General features: G+C 35.6%; 1 protein-coding gene across 5 annotated transcripts; it reads left to right on the top strand.

Moving 5' to 3' along the window:
- The first annotated feature begins 618 nt into the window (after positions 1 to 618).
- LOC110889519 lies at positions 619 to 6,728 on the top strand. 5 transcript variants are annotated; one of them, XR_002563637.2, is made up of 5 exons: positions 626 to 1,427; positions 1,518 to 1,810; positions 2,261 to 2,298; positions 2,505 to 2,543; positions 6,019 to 6,728. XR_002563637.2 is itself a non-coding variant. In XM_022137066.2 (4 exons), exons 2-4 carry the CDS (start codon positions 1,652 to 1,654, stop codon positions 6,661 to 6,663), a joined length of 843 nt encoding a protein of 280 aa, XP_021992758.1. In that variant the 5' UTR covers positions 619 to 1,427; positions 1,518 to 1,651; the 3' UTR covers positions 6,664 to 6,728. The 5 variants fall into 5 exon arrangements, 1 of the variants encoding a protein (XP_021992758.1); XR_004871996.1 differs by lacking the exon at positions 6,019 to 6,728 and adding an exon at positions 2,842 to 3,003; XM_022137066.2 differs by lacking the exon at positions 2,261 to 2,298 and having other exon boundaries at positions 619 to 1,427.
- Positions 6,729 to 23,194: the final 16,466 nt, after the last annotated feature.

Below are 23,194 nucleotides of genomic sequence, written 5' to 3'. Positions count from 1 at the left end.
TATAAATTTAAGTTACTGTACGTTTGGTGCCACTAAGTATTTATGAAAAGGCAAGGGTGGTGTAGTGATTGGGTGAAACCCCACTAAACAAACCAACCCGAGGTCGATTCCGTTTCTTTTGTACGGTTTAAATTTGATTTACTTTACTTTTTTATCCAACCGCAATGCTTATATAGATTACACTAAGTTAGATTTTAATGCGTAAACACACGCGTTTTTCATATGGGTAACGCATCGCATAATGTTGGACTAATCCACTCGATGTTTCAACGTGCTACAAGTAAAATTTCAATTCTTGATGTGATTATGTCTTTTAATTACACGCGTCAGTTTTCTATTTATATATGTTTAATGCTTTTTTCGATACATTTCCTATGTATGAATCGGTCACATATAGATACGTTATAATTGTACATTAAAATTTTGATTGCTTTAGATAATCTTGATCCAATATCAGGATGCTATTAAGTTAACTTGAATACGTCAAAATGTGCGTCACACAACGTTTGGATTAATCCATTCGATGTTTAAAATGTACCCGCGCCGCAACGCGCGCAGGCCTAATTACTAGTATAATATGGAAGAACAATGTCGGTGCACAGGTGAAAGTACAATCTTACCCCTTTCAAACAAAGTACAATGTTACCCCTTTCACTACATCTCAAACAAACCCTACCTGATCTCCTGCCAACACAGCCGCTCCACTCCCTCACTCCCACATCTCCGGCTCTTGGATTCCCGACGACACCCACCAGCCGAACACCACCCCCCTGTCAGTTGCAGAGCCGACCACCACCATCGGGTGGTGGTGAGTGACGTTTGGACCCAGAAGTGAGAGAGATTAGAGAGAGAGAGGAGAGCCGACGTTGTTCGAGAGGCGACAAGGCTGAGAAGAGAGAGAGGCATATGGACGAGAGAGAAAGAAGGGCGGCGGCAGCACCGCCGTACACGTCGGTGGCCGGCGGCGGTTCGGAATGATTTTCTGGCGACCCGCCAGAGAAGATGATGGTGGCGGCGGTTTTGTTTCTCCTGACAGCTTCACGATAAACCCCGTTTCCTTTTTTTATATCTTTTCGCTTCCTGTCGGTTTTGTTGTCCGATGATGATGATAGTGGTATTATTTTGAAGATGAGAGGTTGAAAGGGACTGATGGTGCGTTGATTTGTGTGGTTGTTTCGAGCTCGGGTCAGGTTAAGGATCAAGGTCAGCCGCGGTTCAGGAGTTTCGGGTCACCCATGGGTTTGTTCGGGTCAGATCTGGTCAAGCCTTGGATGTCAGCTTTGGATCAAAGTCAGTGGGTTCGGGTCGGATCCAGAGATGTTTGGGTCAAGCTCTGAATTTTTGGGTTTTGGTTGACTCGGTCAAACACTCAAGAGGACTAACCAGCTGGACCTCAGTCTGCAGCCAATATATTCATGCTACTAGAGGTTTACATTTATGTTGTTCTTGGTGTTTTTGGATCTCTTTGGTGTTTTTATATAATGGAAGTTTATAAGGTATCATCTTGCATTTTGTAGGCTTCATGATTTGTCCTCGGCTCTCGAGCAACCACAACAGTATTAATTACAGTTAGTTGTACGTGATGACGATCAGTAGCGGAGCATGAAAGAAAACGCGGTGGGGGCCGGACTCTCAAAATCCTCAAGACGGTATGAAGGTTATGGATTCATCGGAACGAAAAAGTCATCAACAGAACAAAAATATCGGTCTTCAAGGTAGTGGAGGACATAAAAGAAATAACGTTTTGGTGGGTGACGAAGTGGTCAAGGCTTCAAGGGAATCACTTTACAAAAGGGGTGTTCATTTACTGGTATTCCTTTTTTATTTGTAATATGTTTCACTGGTAGTTTTTGTTGTACTGTGTTCCTCCTTTTAGCTTCTTGCCGATAGAGGTGTAGTATGTCTTTTTGGTTTACAATAAAGTGCTTTGGTAGACATTCAAAAGATAAATAAAAATGTAATCCCAATTTTAGACATTTTTTTTGTTCTAATGCTGGATCCTTTAGCGAATGCATTTGATTCTTGAAATATTTGTGCCCTGTGATCTTTGACACTTTGATTAAAATTTTTATGTTACATTTTAGTGAGAAATATGATATCCACATTTTTTATGTTACATTGAATGCCTCTTCGTGTGATTTACTTTGCTTTGACAAAGTGATTGGGCAATATACTCATGCTATGATGCTAGGAGATGGTCGCCTAATATCACATGGCAACCAGTAGGTTTGTAATCTGTTTTGGGTTTGTTTTCCTCTAGGTGAAATGCTCTAAAGGAACCACAAAACTCCACCAAATGTAAGTTATTTAATTATGTTTCAGATTCGTAGGATTGATAGATGTAAACTGATTATACCAATCTATTACTGACTTGGTTATTAGTTGCTAAATCATGCCAACATAATTTGAAATTAGTAGTCAATTAGTTGTTTTTATTCCTTTGTTTGTTATTTTTTTGGGCTTTTCAAATTAACTTTAGTTTGTATTATTGTGTATTGAATCAGCTTGCAAAGCTAGGATGGGATCGTAGGTGTCACTTCAAGGTATTTTTTGATTTATTTCTTTCAAAGGTGAATTCACACGTCACGCGTGGCGCGCCACACATCAATGTCATCATCGTCACGCGTGTGACTTGATGTCGCCGCCGCAACGCGCGACGCGGGTAAAAAACTAGTATTATTTAAAAATGAAAGAGATGTTCAATAAAAAAAATACATCAAATATATCCTTCTATATTCAAAAGTGTTTCACCCCAACTCCAAGTGACATATATTGAAAAGTAGGGGTGTGAATTTCTGTCATGACCCGAATCTAACATAGAATTTGTGGGTTTGGGTTTAGTCTAAACAGGTCTGGTCAGTTTCAGGTTGAATCCACGAACCCGTTTAGCTAAACATGTCGGGTTCGGGGCAACCCGGTTGGATTGGCGGGTTGACCCATTTATATTATATATGCTTTTTTACAATATGTTTTGTGTCATAAATTAAATTGGTGTGTATTTTATGCCATGATTGTACTTAAAACAAGAAACTGACATAAGATTTTACAATTTAATTGTAATTTTATTAAATACATTTGTGTTTTATTAGTAAATTTTAAATTTTAATATATTATTTTGCGGAAGAACAATAAAAAGATAAAACAATTCGGGTTGAATGGGTCATGTTCGGTTTAACCCGTGAATATTCAGGTCTTGTTCGGGTTCATACGTATATATATCACTCGCGTTACACCAATTCGTTGAAAGTAATATTTTATTTAAATAATTAAATGTGTTTTACTGACTTTATTCAAGATATGCAAACTTTTAACAAAAACTTAACAGTGATTATTTTTCTTGGGTAGTCTACGGTTCTAATTATGTTGTATATGATGGGGAAGAAATTGCATATTTGATACAAACTGTTCACATAATCAGAAGCCCTGCCGAAAATGATAGCAAAAATTTGATTTATGGTTCAATGATAATTCATTCTAACTCATTTCTATTTTCAACTACCTTTAATCTCCCCCTCACGTTGAGAATCTTGATCCATTAAAATGGATATCAATTAACTGAGGCGTAAATAAATCCATCTTTAATGACTCAAAATATTTAACTATAGATAGTTTTTCATACCCAACATGTATTTCCTTATCTCTTTTAAGGTCCCATTTATGTACGTTGTGGTGCATCATTAACAATGCATATTGCATAAACAAAAACATTAGATGAGAAATATTTTTGTTCCTGACCAAAACCAAGTGTAATGGAGAAGAAGTGTTATAACTTGTTGGCTTGATATGAACATGAACATTTTGCTCTCATGGTCAATGGTTTTGCAATCAATAGTAGATGTTTAGTGATCGTCTAAACAATAACACATATTTCAATGATTAATATATGGGAATCAAATTCATCATCATAACCAAAATAAATATATCAATCTGGAATAATATGCTTGCTATCATATTAGATAAGCCACAATCACACAAACTTCAGGTTGTGGATATGATAACCATTTAGACGATGCATCGATTTTAAAACACTAAATGGTATCAAGCTAGATATTTATATCATTTGCGTTATTTCCAGAATACTTAGGGATTTACACCCAACTTTAGTTAGTAAGTAGTTGACTCCCTTGTGAGCAAACCTTGCATGTTTAATCCTCATGAAGAATTTCTTCAATATATTTCATATCATCATTGACTCGGTGTGGTCTAACCGATCTTGCCAACTAATTAAATAATCATGATTCATAACCTTTTGGTCACACTTAAGTTTATATGAAAAAATATACAAAAGAATCTCATCATTCCATACTATCATGGTATATCACTTTTGCCCTTTCTACATTCTATTTTCATATAATCACTCCTTTAATTTGCCATTTCTGATAGTCAATCTCATTATTAATATGACTATCATTATATTTTTTTTTAGTTATACTCATGATCACAACGATCAATACATAGTCATATTCACCTTAGTGAATGAAGTAAAACCAAGCAAGTTTCATGATTTTTCATTACTTCCTCGGACATAATGATATGAGATCATTATTCATTTCATCTCTTTTATAATACTGTTACTTCATGAGCATATATAACTTGCTTTTCTTATAACATCATTTGAGAAATAACATATCCCGGTCATATTAAAATATTTAGTGTAAAATATAATGATATTCTACAAGCTCATAATGAGATTTTGGGAGTATGACATTTTGAATGCCATGTCTAGGCATATTTATACTCTTTTCACACGAGTGATTATAAGCCACAAGTTTTTTTTAGCTATTACCTTTAATACGTCTTACTATAAAAATTAATGTTGGCGTATAGAACACAAGTAATACCATTGAATCAATATATAATATACAATTTAATAGCAGGTCACCTTATAAAACAAGTTATAATAAAGAAATTTATGAAACAAGATGCTCGTTTTTATCACAGTTATGAGCAGATTGATATAACCTGACATGGTATAACCAATCACAAGTATTTGCTCCTCTTCTTTTAAACATAAACAAATAACTCTATCAATATATCATATAATATATTAAATACATAATCATTTATTACTATAACTAAACCTTTCTTTATAAGGCCACTCGGGCCGGGAGCGTGATGAGAGCCGGTCACGCGTTATCATGGAACGGCACACCTCCGCCGGTATAGTGACCACGCGTTATATTTCTAACGCGTTAACCACACAACGCGTTGAACTTTTGAAAATGGACCGTTTTTTTTTGACCGTTGTAAATTTTTTGACCGTTTAATTGATTAAATTTTTTATATAAATCCCACATATATCAATAAACAAACTCAAAAACCTCTCCACTATTCTCACACTCAATACAAAAAATTAAAACACTCTCCAACTCATTCTAAATAATTTTACAAGAAATATGGAAGGTTCAAGCAAGAGAGGTGGCGGATCGAAAAAAAGAGGTTCGAGTACGAAGAAAAATCCCGTAAGGCCAAGGGTTCGAGCGAATCTTGGTGAGCCGGCGCGCTTTAGGTTGCAAGACGAACCCGACCAAGTCCCAACCTTTCCAAACCAACATATCCACCCTTTCAAACCCAACAATATCCACCGTTTCAATCGCAAACGTACCATAACCAACCGTTCGTTCCACCGTTTCAACCTCACCAATTTCAATCGCAAACGTATCAAACCCAACCTCACACACTCGACCCACTACTAGAAGACAACACCCTCATTCATCATTTTGCAAAAGCGTGGCATGAACCACGTGAACCACAACAAAAAACAGTTTATAAAAAAAACAGATTTATATAAAAAACAGTTTATAAAAAAAACAGTTTATAAAAAAAAACAGTTTATAAAAAAACAGTTTATAAAAAAACCATTTTTATATAAAAAAACAGTTAATAAAAAAAACAGTTTATAAAAAAAAAACAGTTTTATATAAAAAACAGTTTATAAAAAAACAGTTTTTAAAAAAAACAGTTTATATAAAAAAACAGTTTATAAAAAAAATAGTTTTATAACATTTTTTTTTGTAGAGCCGAAACCCACAAAGTGGAGCGAGCGAGGCGACGATCATGCAACAAGCCACCGCCGAGTATTGCAAAACGTACAAAAAGAGAACTTTTCCACACGTGGCGTCATGGGAAGTTGCGAGACATCACCCGAAGTGGGTCCCCGTTGAGTTGGTTGACACGCATGGTCCTACGGCTCCAAAAAAACGAGGCGGTTCGAAAAGATCAAAGACATCCGATTCGGGGAACTACACGACTTCCGCGTCGGATAACTTGCCCCAAATGAACTTAAACGACGACCCTCTTGACGAACCCGATCAACCCCTTGACGAGCCCGTTGAGGAAGATACACCCACAAGGCCACGACGCAGACGAGGTGGTGAATCGTCAAGCAAAGGGAAGGAGGCGGTGGCGGAGTCGATCTTTAGAATCGAAGAGGAGAAAATGACCCAATTCAAGAAGGCCGAACAAAGAAAAGAAACAATGATGTCCCTAAAAGTTGAACGGGAGCAGGCGTACAAGGAACACTTGAAAACGATTGAAAGACAAAATGATTTAAAAATCTTGTGTGAAAACCACGCCCATCTTGATGAACCGTTCAAGTCAGTTGTCATTGAACAAAAGCGCGCGATTTGCGCAAAGTGGGGTTGGGAGATGCCACCGGTTTAGTTGTTTTTTTTATTTGGTTATGTAATTTATTTTTAAAGTTTAATGAAATTTATAATTTAGTGTTTTATTTTTAATTTCTAATTTTAAAATGAAAATTAAAAAAATTGGGAGTGATAGAATTCCATCACTAGTGATTCCACCCCTCCTACATTTCTATCACTAGTGATAGAAATTTGGTTGATGACATGTCATGATTTGATTGGAGAGTGGGAGTGATAGAATCCATCACTAGTGAACCACCCCTAGTCCCCTAACAATAGATATTATGTTGTCCACATATAAATGATATTGAGAAGTTTCTAGTAAATCAGCAAAATTGTCTTTGTCACACGTATTCATACATTCAAATTTTATACGACCATATATTTGTAATGAAGTTCGATATAAACAAATACACAAAAACTATTGATTAAAATGTAAAGTACAAACTAATTTAGTGACGTCAGGAAAAAAAATTATATACATGTGTATATTAAACAATTTTCTATAGCAACTCAATTGAAAAGAAATTAATATCACTTCACAGGTCACACAATAAAATGGTTTAGTAAACAGGTAAAAAAAACGCTTTATAAGAATTATGAGCAACTCAACAAAATTATTAGAATATGATTACTTTAATAATCGAATGCCATTAAATTCCTATTACGTTTCAATAACAAATTATCCTTTTATGTAATAATAAATTTTATAAGGACAGATAATGTCAATATAATAATAAATTTTATAAGAACAGATAATGTCAATGTAAAGTTACAATATATCCTTTACCACACAAACATTCGTATATTTGAATGTTATACAATTCATATATTTTCGTTTTCAATAAAGTTCAAATATAAACACATATATAATATCATCCATAACTATCATAGTTATGAAAATAACGATGATAAAATCAATTAAGTTAAAGATAAATATATCCATATAAATTTGTAAGTTCTTAGTAACAGGAATAATCATTAGTTATATATTGTTTTATGGTGTATTTGATTTTAAACCTGAATCCAACATTGTCTTACATGAAAACAAACTCTCATAAAATACAAAAACAACTTTATAAAATTTCAATATGAGAAGTTACTTTAACTAATGAATTAAGATAGTTCAACAACGATGCAAATAGAAAATAGTAAAAAGAATGATTAGATTCACTCATATCATTAGAGTTCTCTACATCAAAAAAACATGATGTTTAAAGTTGTAAAATTTTATATAATTAACTAAATAAAATATAAACTTATTGGTATTGGGGCACAAACTATCAACTTTCGTAGAATCAATCTATAAACAGAAACTTTATAGACATGTAACCAAAACACATACTTTATTTATATTAATCAGAAATTATTTTATATATAAAAAAAAGTTAATCTGTTTGGTTGGAGATAATACCTACAACAATAAAACAAGAAATTGCACCGACCTTTTTGTGAAGTAAACTGACGTAAAAAACGATCGGGACAGATTAAGGGCCGACCGACTCACACGGAGAAGTTTCAATGTTTTAAAATTCTTTGAAACCGCATTACTCATTCCTATTGATCGAATATATAATTTCAAAATACGTACAATAAAATAAGTAATGTACCTGATTAAAGAAGGAAGAACCGATCGAAATTTGTAGAACTCCTGTATCATCAAGTCATCTGTTTGGTAAAGCAAAACGATTAGAAGATGACTTAGGTACAAGTGCTATTGGTGGCGGCTACATAAATTAGGGTTTTGGAAAGAGCATTATCGTGCTGATAACGTGTTGTGAAACAACAACCTACAAGCAACTAACATACAGAACAAGGATTATCTGTATTGTAGAGAGAAATATGGAGTATGGAATTCGTATTCATTGAGATGTAATCATGCAATACAAAGAATCTCTATATATCGTGTTCTTGCATTAATATAAATAACACGAAAAGATGGGAGTTAGAATGTGGATAGTCACCATAATATAGTTTATTTATAACAAGGTTATATTTTTTACTTTAATAAAAATTACTTTGTTGAATAATGGCAAAGCAATTAACACTAATCTGTTTGGCATGTGACAACATGAATATGGAGTGTTCGCTCCAACAAATCACAAGAAAATAAAGAGATGTTTTCACTTTTTTCCATTTCCATATGTTTTTCATAAAAAGTATAATGATACCAAAATAAATTTAGTTACTTTTATTATTAATATAATAAAAATAGCTTTACTTCTAAAGCTATCTAAAATATAAAAAAAGTTATCCAAAATAAAAAAGAAGTATAAAAATAAAATCAAATCATGAGGCATGAGGTATACCTTAATTATTCTTAACTCCATATAATTATATAAGCGTTGCATCACCCGATTTTTCCCTTTTTACTTCATATCTTCCTAAGAAAATGGTTTAACCTTGTTAACTATATCTTAGCCATCATTTTTTAATTATTTTATTATTAAACTAGATTAGTTCCCCGTGTGTTACACGGGTTAAATAATTTAAACTATATAATAAATATTTCCTCTAATTGTAAAACAAAGGTGAAGACATTTATATACCAAACATAAATGTAACCAAACATAAAATATAAATGTAATGTTATATGATTCATAATAAAAAAAATAATGTTTTAAAAAATATATGTATTGAAGGGTTGAATAATAATTGAATAAAGTATAATGTAATTTGTTAAGTATAGAATTGTCAAGATATGTATTTAAGAAAATAAACATTCGCGTGATAATTTTAAATTTTGTTAAGTTTATTTTTTAACATTTACGACCTAGTACATAAGCTTCTGCACACAGTCATGGTTATAATGATGAAACATTAAAATAAATTAAGAAACACACGTGTTTCAACAAAATTATGTACATATCCATTGAGAGACTTAGTATAACAATTCAACACCATATATAACCAACTTTATAAATAGTTTCAGTAAAATATATAGGATTGATATTTTACCTATAAGTTGAATGACTAAATTGGAAAGAAAAAAGTTTAAGTGGTTTAATTGAAAATATTATAAATTTTTGTTACAAAACTATTCAATTTTCCAAAAAAATAAATAAATGAAAAAATAAATAAGGCGTATTTTTATTTTCATGGCAGTTACATGCGTGGAACTATACTCATTATTATCTTCGAAATTTAAATTTTATAATCTCCATTTTTCTCTTTATCTTTTTTTATCATTATCTCCACTAACAAACTCATCAAATTAGTAGATTGATTTAAGAGGAAAAAATATAATTAGAGAGTGCCTGAGGAAGTGACATGTGTCCCCCAAGAGGTTTCTTTTATTATAGACTAGCGGTAAGACTCGTGTGCAAACACGGGTCGTTTCTTAGAAAACCATGCATAACATATATTGACAGAGAGTAAAAAAATAATTACTGCAGACTTACAAATTGATATAAATTAATGATTAATAGCTTTATTCAACAGCAATTCCATTATGTTGAGAGCAAACTACTTTACAACATTACTTTAATGATAGGGTGACTTGGGATTTTTTAAAAATGTTTGTTTTTGTACTACTTTACAAAATTACATAGAAATCAAGAAAACGAAACAACAAATTAAACAGATATTGAGTTATTCAAACTTCTGTTGAATACTAAATGAGATGTTGACCAAAATTAAAACAGATGTTGAACAAAAGTCAATCAGATGTTGACCAATAGTCAAACAGATGTTGACCTTAAACAGATGTTTGGTTTAACGCCACAGATCTGTTTATGGCCAAACATCTGTTTAAGTCGAAATATATGATATAGAAGGCCAAACATCTGTTTAAGGCAAAACATCTGTTTAAGGTGAAACATCTGTTTATGACCAAACATCTGTTTAAGCATAAACATCTGTTTAAGTTCAAACCTCTGATATAAAAGGCCAAACATCTGTTAAAGGCCAAACATCTATTTAAGGCCAAACATCTGTTTAGATCTGAATAGATGTTTCATGTTTAACTTAATTAGATCTACTGTCTTCTCACACTGTTTTCCTCTTCAAAACACTGTTGAACCTAACATGGGTTTCCATTAACTATTGACCAAAAGTTAAACAGATGTTCAAACCACTGTTTGTTATTGTATTTCCATTAACTATTGACCAAAAGTCAAACAGATGTTCAAACCCTGGTTTTGACAACATGAAACACAACATCATCATGCCAAATACAGTCATATACATCCATCCATTATTCTGAATTAATAAACCATAAATGCAGAAGAATGTCACATTTGCGATTAATAAACCAAGTTTCTACTAATTGCAGTTACAATTAGCAAAAAGAAGCATAATATCATCTATATATAAAACATAAAGTGCTAATAACAGTGTTTTATCATGTTAGCTATACATAGCAGCAAAACATCAAGTTAATAATATACAATTTCACCATCAAAAAATTCATAATTATAATATCTGATATCAGAACATACTTAAATGTCGTTATTAAACTGAGGTAACTTGATTTAATATGATCTTCTGTTCCGAAGACACGTATGTGAAGTGCAACATATCACCAAATCTCAACTTATTCTCAGTCATAAACTTTCGCCAACCGTCCAACGCATAACGTGGATTCAAATCATTTAACTCGAACTTAACATCATAAACCTCCACAACTCCAACCATATTTTGAACTTTCAAAGGATGAAGATCAACAGAAAGACCTGCTCGTCTGGCAACTTCAACAGGAAGACGCTACATGTATTGTGTGGAAAAAAATAATAGTCAGACAAATAAACATAAATCATTAGTTTGTTATAAAAAACGGTATACCAGCCTATAGTCTCCTTTGCGATCAAAATGAAAGAACACAGGGTCGAGAAGATGTCTAGAATGTTTTTTTGCAGTCTTCGTAATCTTATTTCTACAGATAAGCTTTTTCTGAACGTTGCCGGCTCTCTTCCCCTTGATGAAAAAGTGAACATATACATGTGAATTAAAGGAATGTTGAATATATGAACAAAAAAACAGTTTATATAAAATATACTGATTAAGTGGCGAGTATAAATACCTTAACTTTGTGAGCAGATGAAGAACATCCAATATGATCACTTGTGTCGACAGGTAAGGCAGCATTTCCCTTAGTCATATTCTTGACCGTCTCCTTTATCTCAGAAGTAACTTTACCTTTCTTCTTAACCTGTTGTCATAGAGTGACTTTAATAACCATAGTAATATAACAATCTTTAACATGGTAAACTTACATCTTGTGTTTTATTCAATCGTGAAGACATGCGTCTCTTCGACGTGCATTCGGCATTCGTTCGTAACTTCTTCTAAATAATACATTATTGGATAAATGTAACATCAGTAAACAGCATTGCTAATAGTTGTAAAAACATTAAATTCTTATATGTGTTAAATTAAAAATAAATAATTTTAATAATTTAGTAAGTACCTGAGTAACGGTTCTTCCTTCACCTACAGACACAACTTCTTCATCCTCATAGATGTCCTGGTCAACATTAATGAAATAATTAATATAATGCTAAAATAATTAAAACTTTTACTGCTAATGCTAAATACATACGTACCTTGAATGCATTCTCAACATAATCAACCTTCGATATCTCAAGTACACTATCATCGTCAGATTCAGCTTTCTTCGAAAAGCAAATCTCAGTCTCATCTCTATAAACTACTACCTCAAAAACAACATCATCAATTCTGCTAAACACAAGCAAATCATCCTCAAGTATCCCAACATCCTTGCACATTTCAGGCCATCCTCTAGCAAATACAAAGTTTGTATCAACCTTAGACACCTCAACATTCCAATAGGAACCCTTATAACAGATTTGAAATTTGCCACTTGGTGGGCTGTTTACATAAAATTGTTTAATGAAGCAGTCTTCGATTACCTGCATAAAACTAAAAATAATGAATACTATATGTGAAATATGTAACTTATGAGAATAAGTGTTGACACGTTTAAGATGCAAAAGGATTGAAGTTAAGATCAATAGTCATACCGTAAAACCAAATATTGCATAACGATTAAACGTGAAATAAGATTCACCGCACATCCCATCAACAAAACATGAAAGTTCAAACCCAAAATCACCTAACGCTTTGAAAACCAACAAAGTTCCTCGGCAGATTGAGATCTTTAACAACATTGTCCCAACCGTCAGTTATTATTGGTGTTGAATTTTCTGTTCTGACCCTCATAACCCATTTTTTACCAGACTCATGATAGATTCGCAACTTATTTTTTTGCCAACAATCTCCCCACTTTTGATTAGCAAAGGCTATAGGTACATCCTGTATATAATTTTTAAGTAGTGTAAGAAAATATAAACCATAACAACTGTTAAATATATATCTCAATAAAAATAAATTATGTATATAAAAACATGTCATACCAGTTTCAAAGATTCTGGGTTATGAAGAAACTTAACAAATGTAGTATATGTGACACCTGTGTCACCGCGACCATCAAACAAATACCAAGCTGATGAAATATTGTATTTCATACTTGGGATCTTGTATAAATATGTGTATCTTTTGCACATATCAATCCTTGTTCAATTTCAAACTCTACAACGTTTTCTAGAGAATTATACGCAAACTGGTGCGTAAACGTACTCAGTTTAATGCGACAAATACTCCGGAACATCAACATATACTTAACATACCTTAAATAACCTTTACATAACTTAGAAATAAGTTTTGAAGGCTTTGGTATGGCAAAAACAAGTTAATTCGCTTACAGAGACTAAACTTGACAAACTGCGAAAGTATGCCAATTTGAACTGTAACAAACATTCCGGAACATGTCCATAAGTTAAACATACCATAAATATCCTTTACATAGCTTAGAAATAGGCTTTGAGGGGTTTGGTATGCTAAAATAAACTTTTGGGTCATTCAGGGACTAAAAGTGTCAAAAAGTGCACAAGTTTGCACTTTCGCGCATAACTTTCGTTCTGAATACATCCGGACATCCAAAAATTTATGTAAGCATCCTTATATTATGCCTTAGTATTTGGCATAAGAAAAATCCATTCGTCGCATCATTTGGATCGTCTTTCGCGCTTATGCGCATTCCGTTGTAATTAAGCGAACATCGCGATCGTACGACCAAACGAACCGAGATCCGGAATATTTTTGAGCATATTTCAAGTCCCCTACACTTTAACTTCATCTTAGATCCTTGAAATGAGGTTAACGGGGCTTAAACGTGCCAAAAATGGGCCAAATTGCATGTTTCTGAAGTGCAGGGACTAAAACTGAAAATTCTGATCTGTGACCCTCAGGCGGGGCGCGTAAGGATTGCCCAAATCCTTACGCGGGGCGCGTCAGACATACAGACCAGATTCAATGTTTAATCCACTTGCCTTGGCCTTTCAAACACCCAAAAGGGGCAATGCCCTTTCACAAATTGAAGGATTAGGGCCATTTTTCAGTAACCACAACTTTGTGACAAGTGTAAGGCTTGGATCGTGGCACGATATTCGAGAAACGATCCTAACGGCTTTACTTTTCCTATAAATACCCCCCCCTTTGATGTAAAACCCACACAAATCTGATCAAAATGCTCTAAGTTGATGCCATTGCTTCATACCTGAGCTCTTTGATCTAGATTAGCATTCGGGGACCCTCCGTAAGTCTTCTTTCGTTCTTTTATTCGCTTTTCGAGTCCGAAAGTCAACGTTTTGTTGACTTTCTGCATTGACCAGCCTATGGTTAACCCGAAGTTCATGGAACTTCATAACGTGAGTGTGATCACGATGGTTATAGTCCGTAGTGACTATACCTACTGATTACCACGTTATCTAGGCTCAGTGACGAGTCGTAGTTTCGGCCAAAATGTGCATTCTTGCATATTTTGTAACCAAACTACTCGTGAGCATCAAAGCCGTTTGTTTTGATGCCAAACCTGTTTTCTAAACTTAGTTAAGCATGTTCTAACATGCTTAGCTCGTCACTTTTAGTTTAGTGCTTATATAGGGTCGTAAGGTAAGCGATCTAAACCATCGCTTATACTTTCGAACCCGACCCATTTGATCAATCATTAGGATCCGACCAAACACATTAGGTGACCATAGCTATAACCTTTCGAGGTTATGCCTTGTGGTCACGATGTTAGGCGTTCCAAACGCGTTCTACGCGAACGACGCGTTAAGGTAGCATAAGCTACCTAAACGGGTCGTGATGGGTCGCAAGCACTTAGGATAGGTTTCATTTTAGTATGTAGGCTTTGTTAAACCATATTACACGAGTCTCCATACTCGTTTGGTTTACGAACCCGCATACTATCCGATCCTTCCGATTTTGGTCCGGTATATTAATATAGCTACCTATTAGGTGCCGTTAGGTATTCCGTGATCTCTAGCATTATTTGGTCATTATACAAGAACTACAAAGCAATCTCAGGTGAGTACATTGAACCCCATCTTTTACATGTTTTCGAGGAGTCAATGTGAGTACATTGAACCCCTCTTTTACTGTTTTCCAAACTGTTTTGGGGTGAAACACATGTGCCTATCTATTACTTTCATGCTTTCCTGTTTTCACATCATATACTTGCTATGTTCGATAGTACATATATAGTACATGATTTCATTGTGTTTATGCTATGTATGTCCATCGTGTGCATACTTAGCACAACACTTTACATTACATTTCATGCTATGTATGCCCATTGTGTGCGTACTTAGTACATCGCTTTACATTTTATGCTATGTATGCCCATTGTGTGCGTACTTAGTACATCGCTTTACATGTCATGCTATGTATGCCCATTGTGTGCGTACTTAGTACATCGTCTTACATTACATGCTATGTATGCCCATTGTGTGCGTACTTAGTACATTGCTTTACATTACATGCTATGTATGCCCATTGTGTGCGTACTTAGTACATTGTTTTACATTGCATTTCTGTTGCATATGCTCATCCAGCATATGAACACATTATGCTACATTTTGAACCGTTGTGACCATTTGACTATGTGAACCGTCTAAACCCGTTTGATTATATGAACCGTTTGTAACCATTGAACCGTGTGAACCAGTTGTATCCGTTGACATGATTTACATTTGACAATAGACATTTGACTATACATAAACATTTCTACCGTTGTTAAACATTTCATCTTGATGGTTTGGTTTGAGTAAGTGATTAAGTAACGAGGCGTGTGTAATATGATACAAGCATGGTGGATACGCCGCTGGTACTTCCTATATATAAGTGTTTGTATGGTATTACATATCGTAGCGTTATTTGAATCATTTCAATTTGAGACATATGACATTTTATACAAATAACACACTTTTCATGAGACATTGTTTTACAAACTCATTTTACATGGTTATCCGTTTAACCATACAGTGTTCTCTTATTTATACATATCATCTGATCTTATCGTTTTTCAAATGATTTACAAGACAAAGCAAATTACAAGGTTCATGACTAAACATTTTCTCAAACATAAGTCATGAATCACGTTTTCACAAAACCAATGTATCTCACAGGCATTTTTATGCTGACGTACCTATTTTCACATGTGTTTTCAGGAGATGATGCATAGGACTTATCAAGACATACTTAGGCGGACCTGTGCCTTAGTGACTTAAAACGAGACAAGAACTAGTTAATTCATGTTATGTACTCTTTGGTTCTTGTTTAAACAATGTATACTTTCATATTTGATCAATAAAACGAAACTTCAATTGCCATGGATTTGAAACAATTGATTCTGTTACAACACTCCCCGACGTTTCCGCCACGTTTTGTATGTTCTACGTGGTCGGGGTGTGACAGAAAAGTTGGTATCAGAGCCAATGGTTATAGGGAATTAGGTTATTAGTAATACTTTGACCTAGTCTATAACCTTCCTAGGACCCTAACGCGAGTTCACTTGCGTTTAGTCATAAAACAATACCGTCACCTATCCTTAGGCGAGGACCACAACAAGAACATAAATTTTAAAACCACTTTGAAAACTAATCATCTGTTCTAGGATGATTGATTACTAGGTTTTGAACCCTCTATTGTAAGGTTTTGAACCCCTTTGAATTTTCAAAACTCTCGTCAAAGTTTTGGGTCCTAAATAGTGTGAACACGTGCAAACTGGAAGAGTGAATCCCTGTACCCTGGGTTTTCTGTCTAAGGTTAGAGTGTTCGTACAAATCCACATAATCGGATCAGTCACTCTTACCTGGGAACTCTTGGGGTGAGTGTCCACTTATAGGTGAGCATGTCTTTGCGATACACTATGAGGATCTATTTGCTTTGATTCAGCCTTGGTGTTGTTTGTTTTGCTTCGTGGATTCAAACAAATGACCATCAACCATAATTATGGCCGGTAATTGTAATATCCTATTCTTACCCAATGCCATTTCATTTGCTTTCTTTCTTGTTTCTCTTTTAGAATTCCTCCTCGACGCAAAAACCAGATAGCGACTGCCGAACTGGCAGAGATCATTTCACAGCAAATGGCTGCTCAATTCCCAAACCTCTTTGCTCAATGGAACCAAGCCAACAGCAACCATAATGCCCCCTGCAACTTCAAGACGTTCAACTCAGCTAAGCCATCAAAGTTTTCTGGGTCTCAAGGAGCGACTGCACTTCTACAATGGTTCGAGAGTTTAGAGAACACCTTCAGACATGTTCATTGTCCAAACGAGCGAAAGGTAGAATTCGCATCTAGCGTCTTTGAGAAACGAGCTTTGACATGGTGGAATGGTGTGATGAGAGATAGAGGTGCCGATGTGGCACTGGCTCAAACATGGCAAGAGCTTCGAGCTCTGATGATGAAGGAATTTTGTCCTCGTCACGAGATCAGGACCTTGGAAACGGAGTTCGACGATCTTAAGCAAGTTAGCTGTGAGCATCGAGCCTACACGGACCGTTATGAGGAGTTAAGTTTGTTATGCCCGGATATGGTTACACCTTTGGATAAGGCAATCGAAAAGTACATTGATGGCCTCCCTGACTCAATACAAGACATTGTGACTGGTAGCAACCCTACTACAGTTAGACAGGCCATTGAGCTATCTGCAACCTTGACTGAATCAAAGATCAGGAAAGGTAAACTTTTCCGAAAAGGTGACAAGAAACCGGTCGGGGAATCGAACCCAATCGAGGAATCAAAGACCATGGATGAACAGACTGAATCCCCTAAGAAGTCAAAAAAGCGGAAGGCTTCTCAGAACTTCGCCGTGGTCGCTCACAATGGTCAAGCCGTCCCCAACCAACCAGCTCAACCCCCTGCTAGAAAACCATACAATGGAACTGCACCCTTGTGCAACCAATGTAGCCTCCATCATAACGCCAATGTACAGAGCCGCAAATGCCAAACTTGTGGACTTATAGGCCACACAGCAAGAGTCTGCCCAGCTACAGCTGCACCAAACCAAGCTGGCAACAATCCTGCTCAAGGTCGTTTTCTACCAGGCTCTTGTTTCAACTGTGGCGAGATGGGTCATTTCCGAAGAAATTGCCCAAAGCTTGCTAATGCAAACCCAGCACAGGGATGAGCATCTGACTGACTAGAAGACAACATCGTTTAGAAATAATCGCGTCTTATGTAGTATTTTCTTTTGTTGTCAAGGTCCAAGAAACAGTTGTTATCGTTGTTTATAAATAAATCTTTTATTTACATTGCAATGTATTTCTGTAGTTGCATGTATAAACGACATATCCCTTACAATACCGACAATCAAGAAACCGTATTCCTTGAAGAACAAACTACCCCCAAAATTCTCCCATTCTATGATCTCTTGCGTCTTCCACAAAATTCCTAAGAACCCGTTTATTCTAAGGAAACGAAGTACAAAGCGCAAGTTACAACACATGACGAATACCCAAGGTACCACTATAAATCCTTAATAGGGTACCTAAGGATTTCCCGTAAGTCCTTAATTGTGTATGCCTTAATTCGAATATGGTGATTCCTTGTAAACAAAAATCAAATTTTGGGAGATCTTTCTATCTTCTCAGATAGATTCCAGTGAACATTGAGACCCGTCGATTGGTTTCCATATCCGCATTCAATCAATAACAAGTTAATAACAAATTATAATCAAGTTAAACAATTATGCGACCTTGTGCTTATGTGTTCCCTTATGTGTTGTTGTGTGATCCAAATTATGTTATCCAAATCTTCGTAGAATCTTACATATCCTTGTACAAGAGATTCATCGTAGGATACCAAAAGGTATTACTTAAAATCCTTAATGGACTTCTACGTTACAGTTAAGTCCCTTGGATTATAAAGTAGTACTTCATAATTAGACCCCTCGAGTGGTCTAGTTAAACAGGTTCATCCAAAAATCTGGTTAGGGATATCATGTGACAATATAGCTGAAAGGACTCCTTGGTGGCCTAACTAAGAAGATCCCCTGTGGATCTAATTAAAAGGACCCGATGGAAGTCTAGTCACCCTCATCACAAGCTTGATATCCTTCCCCAAAACATTACAAAACAAACCGTGCGGACTGTGCAAGGGATTACGTAATTATGGATGCATACATAATTATGGAATTTAGTGCACAGGAATCACAACAAGTTCTGTCATGTGTCTAGAGTTAACCCTATTCATTTCCAACTCTGAGGAAGCAACCGTTGAAAATGACTCCGTTAGTTCATTTTCGTTTCTGACGATTTATCCGTTGGGGAAATGAATATCCGTTGTATAATCCTTCATTTCCAACTCTGATGAAGCAACCGTTGAAAATGACTCCGTTAGTTCATTTTCGTTTCTGACGATTTATCCATTGGGGAAATGAATATCCGTTGTGCAATCCTTCATTTCCAACTCTGATGAAGCAACCGTTGAAAATGACTCCGTTAGTTCATTTCGTTTCTGACGATTTATCCGTTGGGGAAATGAATATCCGTTGTGTAATCCTTCATTTCCAACTCTGAGGAAGCAACCGTTGAAGATGACTCCGTTAGTTCATTTTCGTTTCTGAAGATTTATCCGTTGAGGAAATGAACATCCGTTGTGAAATCCTTCATTTCCAACTCTGAGGAAGCAACCGTTGAAGATGACTCCGTTAGTTCATTTTCGTTTCTGACGATTTATCCGTTGGGGAAATGAATATCCGTTGTGTAATCCATCATTTCCAACTCTGATGAAGCAACCGTTGAAAATGACTCCGTTAGTTCATTTTCGTTTCTGACGATTTATCCGTTGGGGAAATGAATATCCGTTGTGTAATCCTTCATTTCCATTTCTGATGAAGCAACCATTGAAAATGACTCCGTCCGTTCATTTTCGTTTCTGAATATTTGTCCGTGGAGGAAATGAACATTCGTTTGCATATTCCGTCATTCCCATTTCTGAAGAATGACCGTTAAGGAAATGACGGGATATTACCTTGCATATCGCTGATGGTTATTTGGCAGAATCACAAATAGACTCCTACGAATAAATTTCGGGACGAAATTTCCTAAAGTAGGGGAGACTGTGACACCTGTGTCACCGCGACCATCAAACAAATACCAAGCTGATGAAATATTGTATTTCATACTTGGGATCTTGTATAAATATGTGTATCTTTTGCACATATCAATCCTTGTTCAATTTCAAACTCTACAACGCTTTCTAGAGAATTATACGCAAACTGGTGCGTAAACGTACTCAGTTTAATGCGACAAATACTCTGGAACATCAACATATAGTTAACATACCTTAAATAACCTTTACATAACTTAGAAATAAGTTTTGAAGGCTTTGGTATGGCAAAAACAAGTTAATTCGCTTACAGAGACTAAACTTGACAAACTGCGAAAGTATGCCAATTTGAACTGTAACAAACATTCCGGAACATGTCCATAAGTTAAACATACCATAAATATCCTTTACATAGCTTAGAAATAGGCTTTGAGGGGTTTGGTATGCTAAAATAAACTTTTGGGTCATTCAGGGACTAAAAGTGTCAAAAAGTGCACAAGTTTGCACTTTCGCGCATAACTTACGTTCTGAATACATCCGGACATCCAAAAATTTATGTAAGCATCCTTATATTATGCCTTAGTATTTGGCATAAGAAAAATCCATTCGTCGCATCATTTGGATCGTCTTTCGCGCTTATGCGCATTCCGTCGTAATTAAGCGAACATCGCGATCGTACGACCAAACGAACCGAGATCCGGAATATTTTTGAGCATATTTCAAGTCCCCTACACTTTAACTTCATCTTAGAGCCTTGAAATGAGGTTAACGGGGCTTAAACGTGCCAAAAATGGGCCAAATTGCATGTTTCTGAAGTGCAGGGACTAAAACTGAAAATTCTGATCTGTGACCCTCAGGCGGGGCGCGTAAGGATTGCCCAAATCCTTACGCGGGGCGCGTCAGACATACAGACCAGATTCAATGTTTAATCCACTTGCCTTGGCCTTTCAAACACCCAAAAGGGGCAATGCCCTTTCACAAATTGAAGGATTAGGGCCATTTTTCAGTAACCACAACTTTGTGACAAGTGTAAGGCTTGGATCGTGGCACGATATTCGAGAAACGATCCTAACGGCTTTACTTTTCCTATAAATACCCCCCCCCTTTGATGAAAAACCCACACAAATCTGATCAAAATGCTCTAAGTTGATGCCATTGCTTCATACCTGAGCTCCTTGATCTAGATTAGCATTCGGGGACCCTCCATAAGTCTTCTTTCGTTCTTTTATTCGCTTTTCAAGTCCGAAAGTCAATGTTTTGTTGACTTTCTACATTGACCAGCCTATGGTCAACCCGAAGTTCATGGAACTTCATAACGTGAGTGTGATCACGATGGTTATAGTCCGTAGTGACTATACCTACTGATTACCACGTTATCTAGGCTCAGTGACGAGTCGTAGTTTCGGCCAAAATGTGCATTCTTGCATATTTTGTAACCAAACTACTCGTGAGCATCAAAGCCGTTTGTTTTGATGCCAAACCTGTTTTCTAAACTTAGTTAAGCATGTTCTAACATGCTTAGCTCGTCACTTTTAGTTTAGTGCTTATATAGGGTCGTAAGGTAAGCGATCTAAACCATCGCTTATACTTTCGAACCCGACCCATTTGGTCAATCATTAGGATCCGACCAAACACATTAGGTGACCATAGCTATAACCTTCCGAGGTTATGCCTTGTGGTCACGATGTTAGGCGTTCCAAACGCGTTCTACGCGAACAACGCGTTAAGGTAGCATAAGCTACCTAAACGGGTCGTGATGGGTCGCAAGCACTTAGGATAGGTTTCATTTTAGTATGTAGGCTTTGTTAAACCATATTACACGAGTCTCCATACTCGTTTGGTTTACGAACCCGCATACTATCCGATCCTTCCGATTTTGGTCCGGTATATTAATATAGCTACCTATTAGGTGCCGTTAGATATTCCGTGATCTCTAGCATTATTTGGTCATTATACAAGAACTACAAAGCAATCTCATGTGAGTACATTGGACCCCATCTTTTACATGTTTTCGAGGAGTCAATGTGAGTACATTGAACCCCTCTTTTACTGTTTTCCAAACTGTTTTGGGGTGAAACACATGTGCCTATCTATTACTTTCATGCTTTCCTGTTTTCACATCATATACTTGCTATGTTCGATAGTACATATATAGTACATGATTTCATTGTGTTTATGCTATGTATGTCCATCGTGTGCATACTTAGCACAACACTTTACATTACATTTCATGCTATGTATGCCCATTGTGTGCGTACTTAGTACATCGCTTTACATTTTATGCTATGTATGCCCATTGTGTGCGTACTTAGTACATCGCTTTACATTTCATGCTATGTATGCCCATTGTGTGCGTACTTAGTACATCGTCTTACATTACATACTATGTATGCCCATTGTGTGCGTACTTAGTACATTGCTTTACATTACATGCTATGTATGCCCATTGTGTGCGTACTTAGTACATTGTTTTACATTGCATTTCTGTTGCATATGCTCATCCAACATATGAACACATTATGCTACATTTTGAACCGTTGTGACCATTTGACTATGTGAACCGTCTAAACCCGTTTGATTATATGAACCATTTGTAACCATTGAACCATTGAACCATGTGAACCAGTTGTATCCGTTGACATGATTTACATTTGACAATAGACATTTGACTATACATAAACATTTCTTCCGTTGTTAAACATTTCATCTTGATGGTTTGGTTTGAGTAAGTGATTAAGTAACGAGGCGTGTGTAATATGATACAAGCATGGTGGATACGCCGCTGGTACTTCCTATATATAAGTGTTTGTATGGTATTACATATCGTAGCGTTATTTGAATCATTTCAATTTGACATATGACATTTTATACAAATAACACACTTTTCATGAGACATTGTTTTACAAACTCATTTTACATGGTTATCCGTTTAACCATACAGTGTTCTCTTATTTGTACATATCATCTGATCTTATCGTTTTTCAAATGATTTACAAGACAAAGCAAATTACAAGGTTCATGACTAAACATTTTCTCAAACATAAGTCATGAATCCCGTTTTCACAAAACCAATGTATCTCACAGGCATTTTTATGCTGACGTACCTACTTTCACATGTGTTTTCAGGAGATGA

The sequence above is a fragment of the Helianthus annuus genome, chromosome 11 (genome assembly GCF_002127325.2).
Source record: "Helianthus annuus cultivar XRQ/B chromosome 11, HanXRQr2.0-SUNRISE, whole genome shotgun sequence".
NCBI classification, from domain to species: domain Eukaryota; kingdom Viridiplantae; phylum Streptophyta; class Magnoliopsida; order Asterales; family Asteraceae; genus Helianthus; species Helianthus annuus.
This window is presented reverse-complemented; position numbering and strand designations above follow the sequence as displayed.